Source organism: Rhinolophus sinicus, chromosome 18, assembly GCF_057876585.1.
Source record: "Rhinolophus sinicus isolate RSI-liver-muscle chromosome 18, RSI-T2T, whole genome shotgun sequence".
NCBI lineage: Eukaryota > Metazoa > Chordata > Mammalia > Chiroptera > Rhinolophidae > Rhinolophus > Rhinolophus sinicus.
Window position 1 is genome coordinate 36,748,003 of NC_142518.1, and position 19,488 is coordinate 36,767,490.

Here is a 19,488-nt window from a genome sequence, read left to right on the forward strand (position 1 = left end):
GCTGAGCTGGCAAGGGAAGAGGGGAGAGAAACAGAGGGCAAGGTTTAGTGTGCCAACCCCAGACCGTCTCTTCCCAAGGTTTAAGCAATGTCTGCTCACCTGTCTGTGGGAGTTCCTCCCCAACCTACCTGACACTGGCTTATCCCCACTCTACCAAGGCAGCCCCCAAAAGCATCCCAGGGAGAATTTCCAAGCCCAGAAGTGTTGCAGTCCAGGGCATACCCACCCTGCCTGCCCCGAGCCTTTAGCCGGAGCCCGCCCAGCCCTGGCTTTCAGAGCCCGCCCGCCTCAGAGCGCCAGCGGCCAGCCCCTAGGCCCGCCCAGACTGACCGCCCGTCTGGTGTCTCTCGTCTCGTTCTGTCGGCCAGGATTCCTACGAGGCCTCCCCGGGCTCCGAAACTCAGCGTAGGCGGCGGCGGCGGCACAGGCACAGCCCCACTGGCCCGCCAGGCTTCCCCCGAGACGGCGACTATCGGGACCAGGACTATCGGACCGAGCAAGGGGAGGAGGAGGAGGAGGAGGAGGAGGAGGAGGAGGAGGAGAAGGCCAGTAACATCGTCATGCTGAGGATGCTGCCACAGGCAGCCACTGAGGATGACGTACGTGCGCCCCATGGCCCCGGGCAGGTGGCAGAGCAGGAGGCCAGGCTGGGTCTCCTCCAGGGCCCTCAACTTCTCCCTCAGCCCTGACCTCAGCGCCTTTCATCCCTTCTCCCCACCGGCTCCTGTCCTCCAGCACTGATCTGTCCTCTGGGCACGCCTTGTCGCCTTCTGGTCTAGAAGGAAGGGGTGTCCAATAGGCTGGCTTGCCCAAGGGGCTGCCGGTGGTGGCTGTGGGAGGGACCAGAGCATTCCTCCTGCACGTTCCACTGCTCGTCCAGCCGTTGTGCAGATGTTGATCGGGGGCCACATGCTGGCCAGGCCCAGTGCCAGGCCCAATGCTGGGCATGCTGATGGCAGAGATGGTGCGGGTGGGGAGAGTCCCCATGGGATTTTCTGAGGTTTTATTCTCCCCTCCCCTCACCCTCTTTTGTCACCAACATCAGATCTCCTCACTGGCCTGGCCACAGAGCCTTGGGTTTTTCTTTGACTTCCTTCGCTGCTGCTGACAGCCTCCCCACCCTGTCTTCCTTCCTTTTCTCCTCTTTCCTTCTCCTACAGACTTACCTTAAGGAGCCACAGTAAAAGCCCAAAAGGGCCACTAGAGTAGCCTCCCTGATTATCCTCCTTCTCCCCCCACCCCCATGAATTCTCTGCTCAGCTCTCCTCTGAAATCTGCCAGCTGCCCATTTTGTCACAGAGAAAAACCCACCTGTGTATTTGCAACCTTCTCAAGTCTGACCCACCTGCCGTGTTCAGGGTCAGACAGTAGCTGAGTGCTGACACTTATTGAGGATTTATCATAGGGTGGGCCACACGCCACATCTGATTTAATCTTCACAGCCCCCCCACAGGGAAGGTACTCTGTATTTCCATCCTATGGATGAGGAAACCAGGCCCGCAGCAGTGAAGCAACTTGCCCCAGGTCCCACGGCCAGTGAGTGGCAGAGCAGAGTTTGTGTGTGACACTGGACAGCTGGGCCCCATAGCCTGCATTCTTATTGTTTCCTGAGCCCTCCCTGTGTGTGTGTGGTCCTAATAAAACTCCTCTTTGCCCTTTTTCATCCTCCTGCGTGTATGTGTGCGTGAGAGAGAGACAGAAAGAAAAAGTGTGTGTGTTTAATCTCTTTGTTGTTGTTTAACCTAATAAGGAAACTGAGGCTCAGAGGCATTAACAATGCCCGGCGCAGGCTCCTAGTCTTTCACGAGATGCACCACTGGCCTAGATACCTGAATTGCCTCTGCAGCTTCCCTCTGGCTAACCTCATCCCGGAAGCTTTCCAAACCCCACAACCACACCTTTCTGTCTCCACCCCAAGTTACTGCTCCACTCAGGGTCTGGGGCACATGGGTTGGGTTTGCTCAGACCCCAGTCCTTCCCAGTTTCGTATTTGTGTCATGGGTCTCTTGATGCAAGCAGAGGGCAGCCCCTTTGTGAAGGGCCAGCATTGCATCCCAGCTTTCCTCGCTTTGTGGCTGCACCAAACCTGTTGTCAGACCGCCCCTGCCCACCATTCTTGACCCGTGGGCTCGCTTGCTCTCTTACTGTTCTCCACCCCAGAGGGTCATCACACCGCCATGCTTCACCTTGCACTGTGCCCCTTTCTTTATTTGACTCGCTCTGCAAGTCGGGGGCCAAAAGCTGAGACTAGGTACTGGTGTGGGTCTGGGGCCGTGGTCACTCGGCGAAAAGCCCTGAGAGAGAGAGGAGACAGTGTGTGCACGTCACCAATGGCCCCTTAGGGCCCTGGAGGCCTCTGGCCGGCTTCAGCTACTCAGCAGCCCCCTTATGCTGAGCCTGCCCCACTCTGTATCTCCCCGTACAGATCCGTGCCCAGCTGCAGTCCCATGGCGTCCAAGCCCGGGAGGTCCGGCTGATGCGGAACAAATCCTCAGGTGAGCTTTCGTTCCCAGTGCCCTCCCCTTCCGCTGGCCAGCCTCTGCTTCCAAGTCTCCCTCCTGCCTCAGTCTCCTCCACACCCTCCCTACCCTGCCTTCCTGCCACAGCTGGGAATGGGCAGCTTGGGGATACCCCTCTTTTTCTCTCCCCCCTCATCCCACTCTCCTCATAGCTCCAGCCAGCAGCCTCTTGTGCGGGGCTGTTGGGGAGGGGGTGCAGCTCTGAGCTGAGCTGAGTGCTTCCCGGGGGCAGGGCCAAGGCCAGGCTCCGGGGAACCTCCTTTCTGGGACTCTGAATATCTGAGATGGTAACCCCCCCATGTACTCCCTTCCCTCTCCTTTTTTCTCCTTCTCCGGCCCTCACTCTCCCCTATATTTTTCTGGTAACAGCCTCTGATCAGAAAGTAGGTCTGACACGGCCCCCCATGTATCCCAAGAGGGGAGGCAGGGGATGGCTCTTGTCCCAGGGCTCAGCCCAAGGAGCAGCCAGGACATCTGGCCTCACTTGTCCCCTCCCTCCCTCCCTTTTGCAGGCTGCTTGGACCTGGCCTGAGGGTAGCAGGGGGGTGGGGGGAGAGCTGTCTCTGCAGGATCTCTGGCCCAGGCTCCCCAAGGCAGGCACAGTGGGGCCTCACTGCCTGGGCTTCTCTCTCCATTTCTCAGTCTCTCTCCTCCCCACGCCTCCGCCTCTCTCTCTCTCTCTCTCTCTCTCTCTCTCTCTCTCTCTCTCTCTCTCTCTTTCTCTCTCTCTCTCTCTCTCTCTCTCTCTCTCTCTCATATCATAACATTCCATCCTCCTCTGCATCCTAACAGTTCCTTTAGAGATCAAGCATGCAGCCCCAAGCCCCGCCACAGCTAAGCCCTCCCTGTGTACACCTCCCAAGGAAGATCTGCTTCCTGCAGCCGCAAGCCATAGGTCCCTTTCTAAGCCCTGGCCAGGCCTGGAGTCTCTCTTGGTAGCATGCAGGTCTTGCTCTGCTTCACCCCGGCCAAACCAAATGTTGCCAGGATTGTGGTCTCTCTCCCCAAAGCGGTATCCCAAGTGCAGCCCCCTCTGTGGCCCTGGGTGCTTCTCCCAGACACCCACTGATTCTTTACTCTAAGGTCCTCCTGGCCCCCGTTCTCCTGCTGTGTTAGAGTATCTGGACTGTGGGTGGCTGTAGTCTTCCCAGCTTGGCCCTGAGGTGGCTCCCTTATGACACCCGTCTCTCATGCACTGTGGTGAGGCTGAGGTGACATTGTGTCCCCAACTCCCCCTGTTCCTGATGGGCCTGGGGACTCCCTAACCTCACTGAGCTGCCCAGCTTCTTTTGCTCCATTGATAAAACTGTTACGGGGCCCCTCCTAGGCGCTCCTGGGCTTTGTGCTGGGCCCCGCCCTTTGGCTATTTATTTTGGCCCATGTGGAGCCAGTAGACTGCCCATCTGCCCTCCTTCCTTCTCTGGAGATAGACCTCTACTTGTGCCCTTCCCAGTACCTTCTCTCTGTCTCTGTCACCCCAGGCTGGCCAGGCACATCTGCCCAAGCCCCATCTCTCTGTCTTTCTTCCCAGCTGGCGTGTATGTATCTCCCCCGACCCACCCACCTCTCTCCAGGTCTGTTTTCCTCCCTTCTCCTTCCCTTTCCTCCTTCTCCCAGCCATCTTCCTTGCTTCCCACTCCCTGGTCTTTCTCTCTCTGATTGCTTCTCTCTCTTCCTTTCTTCTTTTCTCCTCTCCCACCTTCCCTCTCTGCCCCCATCCTCTCCCCTCGGGTCCCGCCCCCGGGAACGCCGTGTGTCCAAAGCTGTTGACTAACCCACTGCGTCTGTATCTGAATGCTGTCTCCAGGTCAGAGCCGGGGCTTCGCCTTCGTCGAGTTTAGTCACTTGCAGGACGCTACACGATGGATGGAAGCCAATCAGGTTGCTTTGCCGCACTTGAACCCCCCCCCCAAACAAATACTACTTTGTAATCGAGCGCTCCCCATCGCCTGATTCTTATGGACACAGTTCCCTGCCCTGTGGCCCTGTGTCCCATCCCCCCGTCCCTATCTCTCCCCCTTCCTGACCCTCACTATCTCCTCTTCCCATCTCTCATTACCCACTGGGCCGCCCATCAAGAACCCACACTCACCACTAGCTCTGCCCCTCCACCTCTCCCGGATGAGCTTTCAGAGAAAGGGCTACCAGGGGGGTCTTCCACCTAGGTTCCCACACCCCAGGGGACTGCCCCACTCTGGGGTTAGGCAGAGCGAGTACTTCATTCCACTCTCAGGCACCACTGGAAATCCAAGCACAGGGGAACTTAGCTGTTGGCATACTAACTAGCAAGTCCCAATTTGTCAGCTCGCCCTGCATGTGAGTTCGGCCCTTTGACTCCCACGTAAGAGGCCAGCACTGCTCTGTTGATCTCAGGTACCAGTCAAGTGTCATAGTTTCATTCACCAGGACTTACATGATTGCCCCATCCCACCCACTGCACCTACCCCCCGCTGGTATCACCACTCGCCCCGCTCCACTTGGGGTATGCCTGCCCTCTCAGCAAGGAGCCATGCCACCCGGAAGGGCCCCTGCTCCCCCAGTCTGGCATGGTCTTCCAACCGAGCAGCTTTGGGACCTTCAGAGACCCAAGGAACTGCTCTGCTTGCCCACCCAGAGCCCCGTGCACTGGTGTGTGGCACTAAAGGAAAGCCTCGGGAGGAGGGGCAGATGTGCTGGAAAGGGGCTCAGTAGGGCCGGCCCTGGAGCTGTCTCTGCCGGTCCGTCGGCTAGTGCCATGGGCCAAGGACCCAGCCAGCCACAGGAAGACAGCCTCCCAGCAGGAACTTGCATCTTTTCAATATGGCTCTTTCTTTTTCCCCTTCTCCAGCACTAGTGTGCGTGTGCTCTCTTTCTTTCTCTCTGTCCCCTCCTCTCCCTCCCTTCCCATCCCCTCTCATCCCAAATGTAGCCTGTATAGTGCTGGCCTTGGGTGTGGCCTGGCAGTATCAGGGACGAGTGGGGGCTTTTCCCCACTGTCTGGCAAGCATCGGTCAGCCGAGCACTGTGTGCCTGGTGGCGTGTGTTCACGTGTGCGTGCGCGTGCCCTGAAAGGCAGCAAACAGCTGCGCCCGAGGGCTGTGGCGCTTTCCCTCCCTCCTTCCCTTCCTTTTTCCCTTGTCAGTTCTCCGACCTCCCTCCGTTCCCTGTCCCTCATCCATCCAGCTGAAGGGCTCGCTCACTCTCTTCTCCTGTGCTGAAACGGTGCGTGGGGCACTGCTGCCTGGGCCTCACTCAGCTCTGCTTTTTCCCGCAGCACTCCCTCAACATCCTGGGCCAGAAGGTGTCCATGCACTACAGCGACCCCAAGCCCAAGATCAATGAGGACTGGCTATGTAATAAGGTACAGGGGCGGTGGGCAGCACTTACCACGAAGTGCGACAGCAGCAGTGATGGCAACATCTCTGTCTCCCTGGGGCCTCTGACGTGGCGTGGAGGACTGGCTCGGCTCCCGGAGCCATGGTTCCTTGCCACACGCCCACCTACCAATGTGTTCTGAACTTCCGCTCGGTTGCAGTCTCTGTCCTCGTGAAGCACTGTCTTGCCTGAAGTCCCAGTAGACGGTCAACAAATATTTACATAAATGACTCGCTCGTGACAGTGGAGGCATAACGTGGTGTGTAAAATGTGGAGCTCAGAGGCAGACTGGTTGAAATTAGACTCCCCTAGATCTGCGTTGATTTTGATCAGGGCCCTGAACCTCTCCCTGCCTCGCTTTCCCATTTCTAAAATGCAAATAGTAACGACACCTCTCCCCAAAGGTGGTTGGGAGGATTAAAATGTGGGGATGAGAGGGTAACGCTGCGAACAACAGCTGGCCCACACTTAGCACCATTTAATGGCAGCTGCTATTCTGAGGGAAAGCACAGGATGTTCTGTGAGCCTATGTCAGCTGGGCCAACCTTGAAGGCCATTCTGACAAAGCTCTGTCCACCTGAGACAGGGTAGGAGCCTATAGGCTCCTACAGTCATATTCCCAAAGAGGAAGCTGAGGCTCAGGGAGGTGGAACCGTGGTGAGCCTTGAGCCGTGACTTGCGCCTGATCACAGGGGCCATGGATGCCACCACTGTGGGTTCAGGGCTCCCCTGGGGCATAGCCCCATCTGCAGCCAGCTGGCAGTCCTGAGACCTAAGCGTCGGACTGAGAGTTTGCTGAGGCCCCAAAAAGAACTCTGCCTAGCAAAGGGAATGGCACCTGTGTGTTTAAAAAACGAAAAAGTAATATCAGAAGGCGGGAGTCCACTGTCTCTGGAGAGGTAGGGACAAAGTGACAGTGGAACTCCATCCCTCCTGTATTTCCTATATTTTCAGATGCTCCTCGAAACCAGGGAATTCTCTGCTTTGCCCTCCTTTACCGCCCACATCCTGTTGGTTGCCAGGTCCTGTCACTCCCATCACAGAAATGCCGCCCTGGCCATTCCCACCGTGCAGGCCAGTCCTCACTCCTTCCCCCAGGCAGTCACCTCAGACCCCTCTGTGGTGTGCTGGCCTCGTGCCTCTTTCTCCTGCCCTCTCAGTGTAACATTGCTTGAACCACCTCTGACCGTGTCACTCTTCCTCTGCTTAAAAACCCCCACAACGCTGAGCTTAAGCAGGGTGGTCCTTCATAATGTAGCTTCACCCTCCCTCCCTAGCCCTGGCTTTGGCCTCCTCACCCTCCTACATCAGCTATGGAAAACCTCTTGTTCCCTCTGTTAGTAATCTCCTCCCAGCAAAACCCCACCAACCCAGACTTCTGGGTCTCCCAGATCGAACGTCCCTTCTGACTGTCCCCAGCCAAGTGAGCGGCGTGTCTTGGCTCACTCCTTTTCCCGAGTCCCTGTTGGTGACTGTCCCCACAGACTAACCTGTTCCTCTGTGCTATATCTGCTTCCCGCTGGTTGGCCATGAGGCCCGAGGCCACTTTCTGGACATGCGGAGTAGAGCCTGGCACAGGAGTAGTGCTCAGTACCTGACCTTAGAACAGCCAGAAATGTGGAAACCGGGGTCTCCGGAGGCTGGAATATCCACAGCAGATTTCTCGAGAGCGGCAGGATCCAACCCAGTCCCCAAGACAAAGGAGGGGTGGGAGCCTGGCGAGAGAAAGACTCCTGGCTTTGAGGGATAGAAATGTTGGAGGTGTCTGAACAGGGAAGCAAGTTTTGAGAAGAGGAACCTACTAAAGGGACCTTGTTGGGGGCCAGTCCTGAGAGTTGGTACCACAGAGAGGCAGCAGTTGTAATGAGTGGGGAACTTGTCATTGCTTCCTGAGATGAGAAGGTGGCACTGAGGACAAATTGGAGACCTTGTAAAGGGGAGAGTCACAGGCCTGAGAATGAGAGCCAGAACACCAAAGTCCCCAGCTGCCCCTGACTCTGGAACCTCCCTTCCCTGGGGCGTGGCTGGGTTCCCTGGGGGGGGGTTCTCCTGATCCAATTTTGGGGGGCGCCATGGAAAGCCCAACCCTCTCTGACGGCCTGGCCTGTGCCTCACAGTGTGGCGTCCAGAACTTCAAACGCCGCGAGAAGTGCTTCAAATGTGGTGTGCCCAAGTCAGGTGAGAACCTCATGCCGCCCCCTCCCTGGGGTGGTGGAGAGGGGAGAAGGGTGAGGAGCCAGTGCTCTGGGAGGAGGGTGAGCAGCTTGGAGCCTCCCCTTGGTCACCAGCCTGTCCTTTGCCACCCCTGACAGAGGCAGAGCAGAAGCTGCCCCTGGGCACAAGGCTGGATCAGCAGACACTTCCACTGGGAGGACGGGAGCTGAGCCAGGGCCTGCTCCCCCTGCCACAACCCTACCAGGCCCAGGGCGTGCTGGCCTCCCAAGCCCTGTCCCAGGGCTCAGAGCCAAGCTCGGAGAACGCCAATGACAGTGAGTCAGTTCCTTCCTTCTTCCTTCCTGCCCTAGGGTGTCTGGGCGGGGCTCTCCAAGGCCAGAAAGATGGTGGTGACCACGACAGCCCCCCCAGGGCTCTCCACCTGGTGGGGCGACAGACAGGGAGAGCAGGGAAGGAGCATAACCCAACTCGACTTTGGGGTGTGTATTGGGAAAAGTCTGAGCAGGTGAGCAACTGAGCTGGGACTTGGAACTGGCAAGCAGTTTGTCCAGGAAGAAGAGGTGAGAGGAAGCAGCAGGTGCAAAAATGCGGAAGCCAGAGGAGAGGGAGCAGTGGGGAGCCACCAGAGGGTAGGGTTGGAGCAGAGTTCAGGGGTGACCCCTAATGCTGGGCCCCTTCCCACAGCCATCATTTTGCGCAACCTGAACCCACATAGCACCATGGACTCCATCCTGGGGGCCCTGGCACCCTATGCAGTGCTCTCCTCCTCCAATGTACGCGTCATCAAGGACAAGCAGACTCAACTGAACCGCGGCTTCGCCTTCATCCAGCTCTCCACCATCGTGGTGAGGGCGGCACAGGGGGGGCCGGGCAGCCAGGGTCCCGGCCCCCGGGGTGGGGAAGAGAGACCCTGACTCCAGCCCCCCACCGCGGCCCCATGCCTGGCAATGGGGCAATGGAGCCGGGGACCTCCCCGGGCCTGACCCTCCTGCCCCTGCCTCCCCTCCTCCCCCAGGAGGCAGCCCAGCTGCTGCAGATCCTGCAGGCCCTGCACCCGCCGCTCACCATTGACGGCAAGACCATCAACGTTGAATTTGCCAAGGGTTCTAAGAGGTCAGAGCCCCACCTATGTCCCTTCCCAGTTTGTCCCCCAGCTGGGGGCCCCCCATCTCACTCCCAGTCTCTGACATCCTCCCCAGGGACATGGCCTCCAATGAGGGCAGTCGCATCAATGCTGCCTCTGTGGCCAGCACTGCCATTGCTGCGGCCCAGTGGGCCATCTCACAGGTACTCAAAGACCCCTCTGCCCCAGCATCCTAATACCTGGGCCGCCTCAACCTTCCCGCACTCTCTCTGCGAACAGGAGGGCTGGCTTGCTGTTTTGGCTTTCTGTGAACCCAAAACCCTCACAGTGGCTGCCATGAGCTCTGGGGGCCTCGCTTCCGCTCCCTTCCCAGTCACCTCATCCCAGGCTTTCATTTTCAATGCCATCGTGGCTAGTTTTCTCTCCTGTTTGGTGGTTATTTTATTGTCCTGAGTTGTTAGATCTTCTTTAATGAAAAGGCATTTATAATTGGCTGAAAGAAAGTTGGGAGATAAGACTAAAGAAGGGAGGGTGGCATCTCCCTTGGTCTGATGCCCAACACACGGGCCACACGGCGCACAGACTAGTGTTCGCCCTGGGAGCGTTTTGGCATGTGTCTTTGTTCCTGTCTTGTTTTTACTGCTGCCCTGCTCTGCTGCGGCCAGGCAGCCCTCGCATCTCACGTCTGAGGGCTGCATGCTTTCTGTCAGGAGACAGACTAGCCTCACCTGTGGGCGGTTGCGTCTTAGGTTCCCCTGCCCCAGCACGCCCTCCTCTGCTAATGAGCCCTCCCACCTGCCCCTCAGGCCTCCCAGGGTGGGGAGGGTGCCTGGGCCACCCCCGAGGAGCCACCGGTCGACTACAGCTACTACCAACAGGATGAGGGCTATGGCAGCAGCCAGGGCACAGAGTCCTCCCTCTATGCCCATGGCTACCTCAAGGGCACCAAGGGCCCCAGCATCACTGGAACCAAAGGGGACGCAGCCGGAGCAGGTAAGCCCAGCATCTCTCCTCAATCCCATGTGTGGGCCGCCAGGCAGAGGGTCCTGGGCCCTGGGCCCTGTCATTCACAGGCATTCTCCTCCCTCTTTACAGGTGCTGAAGCCTCCCTGGAGCCTGGAGCGGACTCTGTGTCACTGCAGGGTTTCTCCCGTGCCCAACCTGGTGCCACCCCTGGCATCTACCAGCAGTCAGCAGCCGAGGCAAGCGGCAGCCAGGGCGCTGCTGCCAACAGTCAGGTGAGGGAGCTCAAGGGAGATCCTGGAGGGATGGGCACAGTGGGTATTGGCAGACGCTGAGCCCTGTTCCCTTGTCTGGCCCCATGACCAGTCATACACCATCATGTCACCTGCTGTGCTCAAATCTGAGCTCCAGAGCCCCAGCCATCCCAGCTCTGCCCTGCCACCGGCCACCAGCCCCACTGCCCAGGAGTCCTACAGCCAGTACCGTGAGTAGCCCCGGCCTACAGATGTGTAGGTGGTGGGGAGTTCCTTGAACAAAGCAGGGAGTGGTGTGACCCACCCCCCTGCCTTCTTACTCCCCAGCTGTTCCTGACGTCTCCACCTACCAGTACGACGAGACATCCGGCTACTACTATGATCCCCAGACTGGCCTCTACTATGACCCCAACTCCCAGGTGATGAGGCAGCCCAGGGAGCAGGTGGGGTCTGCAGTTCCCCTTCTTGAGGCTGTCCTTCATGCCCCCTCTCCCCCCACCCCAGTATTACTACAACGCTCAGAGCCAGCAGTACCTGTACTGGGATGGGGAAAGGCGGACCTACGTTCCTGCCCTGGAGCAGTCAGCTGACGGCCATAAAGAGACAGGGGCACCCTCCAAGGAGGGCAAAGAGAAGAAAGAGAAGCACAAGACCAAGACAGCCCAACAGGTGAACACTGGGGTCCAGCAATCATCAGCTCGCTATTCTGTGTCTTCTGATGGCTGCCTTTCTGTCACCTGTCACCGCCACTGCTGAGGGAGCAGTGTGGGGACCAGATGTGTATGTAGGCAGTAACTGTGCTCAAGGGAGACCAGGCTTTGCTCTTTGCTGCATGACCTCTTCGGTACGGGGTCGTATCTCCCTGAGGTGGCCAGTGACATCCACATGAGCCCCGTTAGCTTTTCTGTCCTCTACTGAGAACCCTCATGCTGCTGCTGGGAGTGTGGGCTGCTATGGGCATGCCCAAAGTCAGGCTAGCCCTGCCTATGGAAACCAGTGGGCGTGCAGGCTCCTTTGGGCCCGGAAGCCTACTCATGGGGGTGTGTCCATGTCTACAGAGAGCTTCTCGCAGGCTCAGCAGGGGGCGGGCAGGACAACAGCCCCTGCAGTATTCTGTGCTAGTGGGCAGTTGGGGGGAAACTCAGTGTGTGTCGGTAGAGGAACAGAGCAACAGTCTGGGTGCAGCCTTACAAGCAACAACTTGGCGGCCAGGTAAATTCTAAAATGGTGTTGTGCCTGGGGTGAAACTGAATATAATACGGAATGTTACATAGTATCATGCATGTAAATTAAAATTATTGACAGAGAAAGTCATCTTACGCGTTTCAGAATGATAAATGAAAACATACAAAAAAAAAAAACATACAGAGAACAGAGTAGTGTGGGTGCCTGTCAGGAGAGTGAGGTCACAGCCAGAGAGGGGCTTGATGAGCACCAATGACAGTATGACAGAGAACTGGGAGCTTTCACCGCTGCCTCTCTCACCTCTGCTTGAGGTGCAGGGCGTGGTAGGCTGCGGTAAGGGCAGTGGGGCAGTAGAGTTGGTGGGTTCCTGAGAGCCTCACCTCTACCCCTCGCCCCTAGATTGCCAAGGACATGGAACGCTGGGCCCGCAGTCTCAACAAGCAAAAAGAAAACTTCAAAAACAGCTTCCAGCCCATCAGTTCCCTGCGAGACGATGAAAGGCGGGAGTCGGCCACTGCAGATGCTGGCTACGCCATCCTGGAGAAGAAGGTGTGTTGTGGCCACCCGCTGTCATCCCCCACCTCAGTCTTGTCATCCGTCCAGTCCCTCTGTGGAGTCCCTGAATTTCTGTGTCCCTCCACCCCAGGGAGCACTAGCTGAGAGACAGCACACCAGCATGGACCTCCCAAAACTGGCCAGCGAGGACCGTCCAGTGAGTGCAGAGGGCAGAAAGAGGGGCAGCGGAGGAGGGGACGAGGGCTCTGATCTTGCCGGGCCTGATCTCCCACCTTCTTCAGAGCCCACCTCGGGGGCTGGTGGCAGCCTACAGCGGGGAGAGTGACAGTGAGGAGGAGCAGGAGCGAGGGGGCCCAGAGCGAGAGGAAAAGCTCACCGACTGGCAGAAGCTGGCCTGTCTGCTCTGCCGGCGCCAGTTCCCCAGCAAGGAGGCACTCATCCGGCACCAGCAGCTCTCCGGGCTCCACAAGGTGACTAAGGGAGGCTTGGCAGGGAAGCCTGGCCTGGCCTGGCCCAGCCCGGCCCAGCCCAGCCCAGCCATTTCACTCTTCCTGTCCTCTTGCAGCAAAACCTTGAGATTCACCGGCGAGCCCACCTATCAGAAAATGAACTAGAAGCACTTGAGAAGAATGACATGGAGGTGAGGTGTGACCCACTCCTGGCCTCCCGCCCCTCAGGCAGCTAGTGCTCAAGTTCCTCAGCTGAGTACAGCCTGGCTGCCGTTAGCCATCTCACGTCCAGTCCCTGCGAGGCTTCTTCCCAATGCCCCACACTGGCTGCTGGTGCCTATGATGTCCTGCCCTCAGGACCTCAGACCTGTTAGTCAGATCCAGTTCCCCATGGGACCCCCTACTACCCATCTGTGCCCACATTTCCTGCCAGTAGTGACCAGCTCCCCCATTCTCTCACACACACAAACTTTCAGCAAATGAAGTACCGGGACCGCGCAGCTGAACGCAGAGAAAAGTATGGCATCCCTGAGCCACCAGAGCCCAAGAGGAGGAAGTATGGTGGCATGTCTGCAGCTTCTGTGTGAGTGCCCAGGGACAGGTGGGGGGGTCTGAGGCTGGCAGGCCAGTCACTCACGCTGTCCCACTGTCCCCTGCAGGGACTTTGAGCAGCCCACACGGGACGGGCTGGGCAGTGACAACATTGGCAGTCGCATGCTCCAGGCCATGGGCTGGAAAGAGGGCAGTGGCCTGGGCCGAAAGAAGCAGGGCATTGTGACGCCCATTGAGGTGAGTCTCTGTGATCCCATCTCCATCCTCCAGTTCTCTCCACTGCAGCCCTGCCTCACCCCTAGCCCCCCTGACAGAGCCTGCCTCCCTCATACAGGCCCAGACACGGGTGCGGGGCTCTGGCTTAGGAGCCCGAGGCAGCTCCTATGGGGTCACCTCAACTGAGTCCTACAAGGAGACACTGCACAAGACAATGGTGACCCGCTTCAACGAGGCCCAGTGAGGAGCTGCAAGAGATACTTCTGTGTCTGTCGGGTATGGAAGTAGTCCTGCCCCAGGCAGGAGAGGATGAAATGTCAGGTGGTCTGAATGGGGCCCTGCACCTGTCTACCAGCCACCTCCCCAACCAGAGAGGCCCTGACCAAGTCAGACTTTGAGTTGGTGACTTCTGTTGGAAAACTGGGCTGGAATATGTTCTTCTTTTTGTAATAAAAGCTGAAAAGTCCGCAGCTTTCATGTCTCTTTCTCACATCCCAGCATGGTTTGTGGCCCACACAGACACGGGACATAAACACAAACAAGGGGACTTGGCAGGCCAACGTAGGTGGCAGTGTTGGCATTCCCAATGTCTGGTACATGGTGGCTAGCCACTCAGTGGGGGTGGAGGGGCAGAACATGGGGCTCTGGCCTGTGCCCCAACCCACAAGATCCTGGTTACAGCTCATCACCATTGTTGGGGCCAGCAGGCCATGCTGTACCAGGAAACCCAGCACCACCAGAGCACCACTGGGCTTCAAGTCCCCCTGGGGCAGAGCCAGGATTGCGAATACGCCATCCCCTCGCCTCGCCACCTCGCAGCGGCACTTGCTCTATAATAAATAGCAAGGCTTAATTCTACTTGGCCCTCCCTGGGCCTGTGGACCGTGCCCTGGGAAATCTCCAAGTGGACAACAGTGGGCACTCTGGCACCAGTGGGCACTGCCTTGTGCCCTTAACGGGCTGATGACCCCGAGGGAGGGGTGGAGAGAGAGAAGCTTGGCCTGCCAATCTCAGGCCTCAGGGATACCAGGACCATTTGGGTCCACCTCTGTCCCCATCCTCCAGGGCCGTTACCACAGGGCCCCAATAAGGAGCCCTCATACGTGGTCACCAGTAGTAAATGGTACAACCACTCTGGAAAACATTAGCTGTTTTATATAAAGGTAAACATATGCTTATCCTATGACTCAGCAATTCTATTCTTAGATATTTACCCCAAGTAAATGCAAATGTGTCAACGGAAGGACTTGTCATATGTATATTCATAGCAGCTGTATTCATAATAGCCCCAAACTGGTAATAATCCAAATGTCCAACAAGAGGACAATGGATAAATTATGGTCTATTCATTTAATGGAATACAACTCAGCAATAAAAAGGAACAAAATACTGATACAAATGACATGAATGAATCCCACAAACATGTTGAGTGGAAAAAGACACAAAAGTGTGCTGACTATATGAGTCCACGTGTGTGGAGTTCTCAATCAGATGGAACATATTTATGGTGATAGCAGTCAGCAGGGTGGAGGTGGGGAGGTTGCTATTCACTGGAAAGAGTTGCAAGGTAGCTTTCTGGAATACTGAAAAGGTTCTATATCTTGACTCGGGTGGTCACACAGGTGTGCACTTAGGTAAAAATTCAACAAGCTGTATAGTTAAAAATCTGAGCATTTTCTCATATATAAATTATACAAGAAGTTGGAAAAAGACCACCAGAGCAAACGTCAATAAGAAGGAAGGAAATAAGAGCAGAAAGAGATGAAATAGGGAGGGGAAAAGGCAGAATAATAAAAACAGGAAAGCAACCTCTGGCAAGACTGATCAATTAAAGAAGATAGAAGACACAAAAACCAAATCCATAATTAAAACGTAATTTACTATAGATGCAACACGGCTTTTAAAGGCAATGGAAGTAGGGAGGCGGCTGGTTAGCGCAGTTGGTTAGAACGAGGTGTTCTTAACAAGGTTGCCGGTTCGATCCCCATATGGGCCACTGTGAGCTGCGCCCTCCACAACTAGATTGAAACAACTACTTGACTTGGAGCTGATGAGTCCTGGAAAAACAAAAATACATTTAAAAAAATTTTTATGGGTGGACGGGTGGCTCAGTTGGTTAGTGCGTGAGCTCTGGGCAATGGGGTTGCTGGTTCGATTTCCACATGGGCCAGCAAGCTGTGCCCTCTGCAACTAGAATGAAGCCTGAGATGCCACTCAGCTCCTGCATGGCCAGATGGCTCAGCTGGTTGGAGCGTGGGCTCTCAACCACAAGGTTGCCAGTTCGATTCCTCGACTCCCGCAAGGGATGGTGGGCAGCGCCCCCTGCAACTAAAATTGAACACAGCACCTTGAGCTGAGTTGCCGCTGAGCTCCCACATGGCTCAGTTGGTTGGAGCGTGTCCTCTCAACCACAAGGTTGCCGGTTCGACTCCCACAAGGGGTGGTGGGCTGTGCCCCCTGCAACTAGAAAACGACAACTGGAACTGGAGCTGAGCTGCGCCCTCCACAACTAAGACTGAAAGGACAACAACTTGAAGCTGAATGGCACCCTCCACAACTAAGATTGAAAGGACAACGACTTGACTTGGAAAAAAGGCCTGGAAGTACACACTGTTCCCCAATAAAGTCCTGTTCCCCTTCCCCAATAAAATCTTTATTAAAAAAAAAAAAAAAACGTAGCTAAATGAACCCAATAGTATATGTTTTTATCAAATAGAGTTTATCCCAGGAACACAAAATAGGTCAACATCAAGAAAACTACACTCATATATGTAGTTCTCTACAGTAACAGACCAAAAGTAAACAAACATATAATAATCTCAACCACAGAAAAAGCATTTGATAAAGTTCAATAATCCGTGAATCTATACTTATATAAACCAATGAATAAAAGAGTAAATAAATGGAGAAGAGAAAGAGCTTCTTTACAGTAGAATGTCAATAACTACAGAATGATGATGGAGTTAGAAAATCTAGGGCTGCTAAAACTAGTGGTTACACTTTATTGAGGAACAGTGTATATTTACATAAATCCAAAGTATGTCCCATGAGATAAATGTTAATTCCAAAGGGAAAAAAGATAGTATCTTCACAGTAGAGAAACCTGGCAGACATCATCTTAATGAAGGGAACAAAGCGAACATTATCAGTATTAAAATTATGAGCCATCAGATAGGATGAAATGAGAGAGACAGCACATCCAAGCTGCAGAACCTAAATCTAATGAGGAAACATCAGACAAAGCCAAACTGAGGGACATTCCACAAAATTCCTGGCTTGTAATCTTCAAAAGCGTCAAGGTCATGAAGGTCAAGAGAAGTACAAAGAACTGTTCCAGACTGAGGGAGACATGCCTTCTGAATGTTCAGATGTCACCTCCTTAATGAGGCCTGCACTGACTACCCCATTTCAAATTCCAAAGCCTCCCCTGCCACACTCCCTATGCCCCCTTCCTTGTCTTACTTTTCTCCATAACACTTCTCACCTTCTCAATTTCTAACATCCTACTATGTATTTCCTTACTTTTCTATATTGCTTGTCTCCTTCACTAAAATGAAAGCTCCACAAGGGAAGGTACTTTTGTCTATCACTTGTCTATCTTGTTCACTACTGTGTTCCTAATGCCTACAACAGGGTTTGGCACATACCAGACCTTGGCAGCATGAATAAGTCACACACAACTGTTTGAATCACTCTCATCCTCATCACTCTCGTCCTCAAGCCTCCATTTTTTTTAAACTTATTTTATTTATTTATTTTTTAAGTAATTGCGGTTTTTGCAATTATTTTTAACCTTTTAAACTGTAATTTTTTTTAAGGCGGGCCCAACTCACAGTGGCTCATACAGGGATCGAACCGACAACCCTGGTGTTACTAGCACCACGCTCCAACCGAGCTAACCAGCCACCCTAAGCCTCCATTTTTTTTAAAAAAATGGCTAATAAACAGTTCCTTAAAAATCTATTAAGTACAACCACCCAATAGAAAATGCATAAAGGACATGAATTCCCAGAAAAGAACTGCAAATACCTTTAAATCTATGAAGAGATGTTTAAGTTCACTCCCAGGAAGAGAAATGCAAATTATAATTACACAGGATTGGCAAACATCCAAAGGCACTTTCCTGCTGGAGGCAAAGTGAAATGGTACAACTATTGCGGCCCCCACCGTCCCCCCCTACTTTCTCCACATGCTTTTGCTCAAGCTATTCCCTCCCACTGGAATGCCTTTCCCTCTCACTTGGGAAAGTCCAAATCCTGCCTCAATTACTCCCAGTGATCCATTTGAAGGCAATCAATTCTTCAAAGAAGGACTTGGCCACACACATGGCTTCAGTTGTCACCCCTAATGGTCTTCATATCGCCAGCCCAGATTTCCCTCCACCCCCTGAATTTCAGACCTGGTCTGTGGGGGCAGAGCCCCAGAAAGTAGTTTCCAGGCTCTCGGCCTCACATAGACAGGTGCTGGCTCAGGTAGTAAATGGCCATCAATGTGATTGGATTGCCATCAGCTGTGGCTAGTTGGCCGTCAGCTGTAACCAGTGAGCCATTGGCCACTAATATAACTGCTGTGGCTACGCTAGCAGAGAGAGAGAGGAGGAAGAACGGGGGCTAGCAAGAAGATGGCGGCTGGGCTGGCAAGTGTGGATGGCGGTTTGCGGACAGTGTGGATCCAGCCTCCAGTGAGAGTATAGTGCCGCCAGAGAGAATATAGTGGTATGACTCCCCCATCTATGGCTCCGTGGGTGTTCCTTTTTGGCCTCACCATATCCTGCGTTCTTGTGTGGGGAGCGGGAGCAGAGACCCAGCAGGGTCTCCCGCACGACATGGTCCCCAACTGTTCACCCAACGGACACATACCAGACCTTGAATGTCTAACAGACATCTCAAATGTAACACATCTAAAAACAAACTCCTGATCTTGCTCCACACCTGCTCCTAGTGGAGTAGTTCCCTTTTCAGCTGATGACAACTCCATCCTTCCAGCTGCTCAGACTGAAAACCTGGGGGTCAGCCAAGACTCTCTGTATCTCCCCGTATCTGATCCCTTCACAAATCCTGGCATCTTTACCTTCAAAATCAATCCAAGACCTAATCTTTCTTCACTACTTCCACTTTTACCACCTTGTCTGATCCTCTCTCATCACTTCCTTGACTCTTGCAGTAGCCTTTACACTGAGTTTTCTGCTTCCCCCTTTCCCCTTACAGTTTGTTCTCTCACCACACAGAACAGCCAGATTGTTTATTCTAAAATATAATTTATAGGGGTCCGGCCCTGGTGGCTCAGGCAGTTGGAGCTCTGTGCTCCTAATGCCAAAAGCTGCTGGTTCGATTCCCATATGGGCCAGGGTGCCCTCAACCACAAGGTTGCCAGTTCGACTCCTCGACTCCCACAAGGGATGGTGGGCTGCACCCCCTGCAACTAACAACAGCAACTCGAACTGGAGCTGAGCTGCACCCTCCACAACGAAGATTGAAGGGACGGCAACTTGACTTGGAAAAAGTCCTGGAAGTACACACTGTTCCCCAATAAAGTCCTGTTAAAAAATAAATAAAATAAAATATAATTTATATAATGACTCTCCTGCTTAAAATCCTTTTATGGCTCCCATGGATCTTAGAATAAAAAACATTTCAGCCTGGCTTGCAATGCCCTATTTGACATGGCCTAGGATCTCATCTCGCAGCACTCTCCCTTCCTCACTGCTTTCCAGCTACAAAGACTTCCATGCTCTTCCTCAAACATGCTAAGAACTTCCAACCTCAAGGCTTTGCACTGGATGTCCCCTCTATCCGGAATGCTTTACCCCACGTTCCATGTGGTTCGCTTCCTCACTTTTCACATGCCACCTCTGAGAGGCATTCCCTGACTACTTTACATGGGGTATGTCGTGCGGGAGACCCTGCTCGCTGCACCATTTGTCATGTGAGGCGGCCTGCGGGGTCTCTAGACCCGCTCCCCACATAAGAACGCAGGATATGGCTAGGCCAAAAAGGAACACCCATGGAGCCATAGGTAGGGGAGTCATACCACTAGTCTCACTGGAGGCTGGAAACACACGACCAGCAATCTGCTGTCCACTTCTCTGCCTGCCAACCAACCGACTCGACTCCCTTGACTCCCTCGACTCAACTCACCAGTGCAGCCACGGCAGTTATATCAGTGGCTAATTGGCTAACTGGTTACAGCTGACGGCCAATTAGCCACAGCTGATGGCCATC

At 54.5% G+C, this 19,488-nt stretch overlaps 1 protein-coding gene across 11 annotated transcripts in view; it reads left to right on the forward strand.

Annotated features, from left to right (window-relative positions):
• RBM10 (RNA binding motif protein 10) overlaps positions 1-13,733 on the forward strand; it is a 28,668-nt gene extending 14,935 nt beyond the window's left edge. For 2 of the 11 annotated variants that reach the window (XM_074323998.2, XM_019716739.3), the window contains exons 4-24: positions 369-599; positions 2,426-2,495; positions 4,327-4,400; positions 5,773-5,859; positions 7,991-8,051; positions 8,186-8,362; positions 8,733-8,893; positions 9,064-9,161; positions 9,248-9,335; positions 9,939-10,125; positions 10,228-10,370; positions 10,462-10,579; positions 10,677-10,768; positions 10,854-11,018; positions 11,934-12,083; positions 12,181-12,246; positions 12,332-12,520; positions 12,616-12,690; positions 12,976-13,082; positions 13,159-13,288; positions 13,366-13,733. In XM_074323998.2, the coding sequence (XP_074180099.1) occupies positions 369-599; positions 2,426-2,495; positions 4,327-4,400; positions 5,773-5,859; positions 7,991-8,051; positions 8,186-8,362; positions 8,733-8,893; positions 9,064-9,161; positions 9,248-9,335; positions 9,939-10,125; positions 10,228-10,370; positions 10,462-10,579; positions 10,677-10,768; positions 10,854-11,018; positions 11,934-12,083; positions 12,181-12,246; positions 12,332-12,520; positions 12,616-12,690; positions 12,976-13,082; positions 13,159-13,288; positions 13,366-13,416 (2,520 nt within the window). In that variant the 3' untranslated portion in view covers positions 13,417-13,733. The remainder of the gene's footprint in view (positions 1-368; positions 600-2,425; positions 2,496-4,326; positions 4,401-5,772; positions 5,860-7,990; positions 8,052-8,185; positions 8,363-8,732; positions 8,894-9,063; positions 9,162-9,247; positions 9,336-9,938; positions 10,126-10,227; positions 10,371-10,461; positions 10,580-10,676; positions 10,769-10,853; positions 11,019-11,933; positions 12,084-12,180; positions 12,247-12,331; positions 12,521-12,615; positions 12,691-12,975; positions 13,083-13,158; positions 13,289-13,365) is intronic. The other 9 variants (XM_074323997.2, XM_019716738.3, XM_019716744.3 and 6 more) reach the window with 6 other exon arrangements.
• The last annotated feature ends 5,755 nt before the right edge of the window (positions 13,734-19,488 follow it).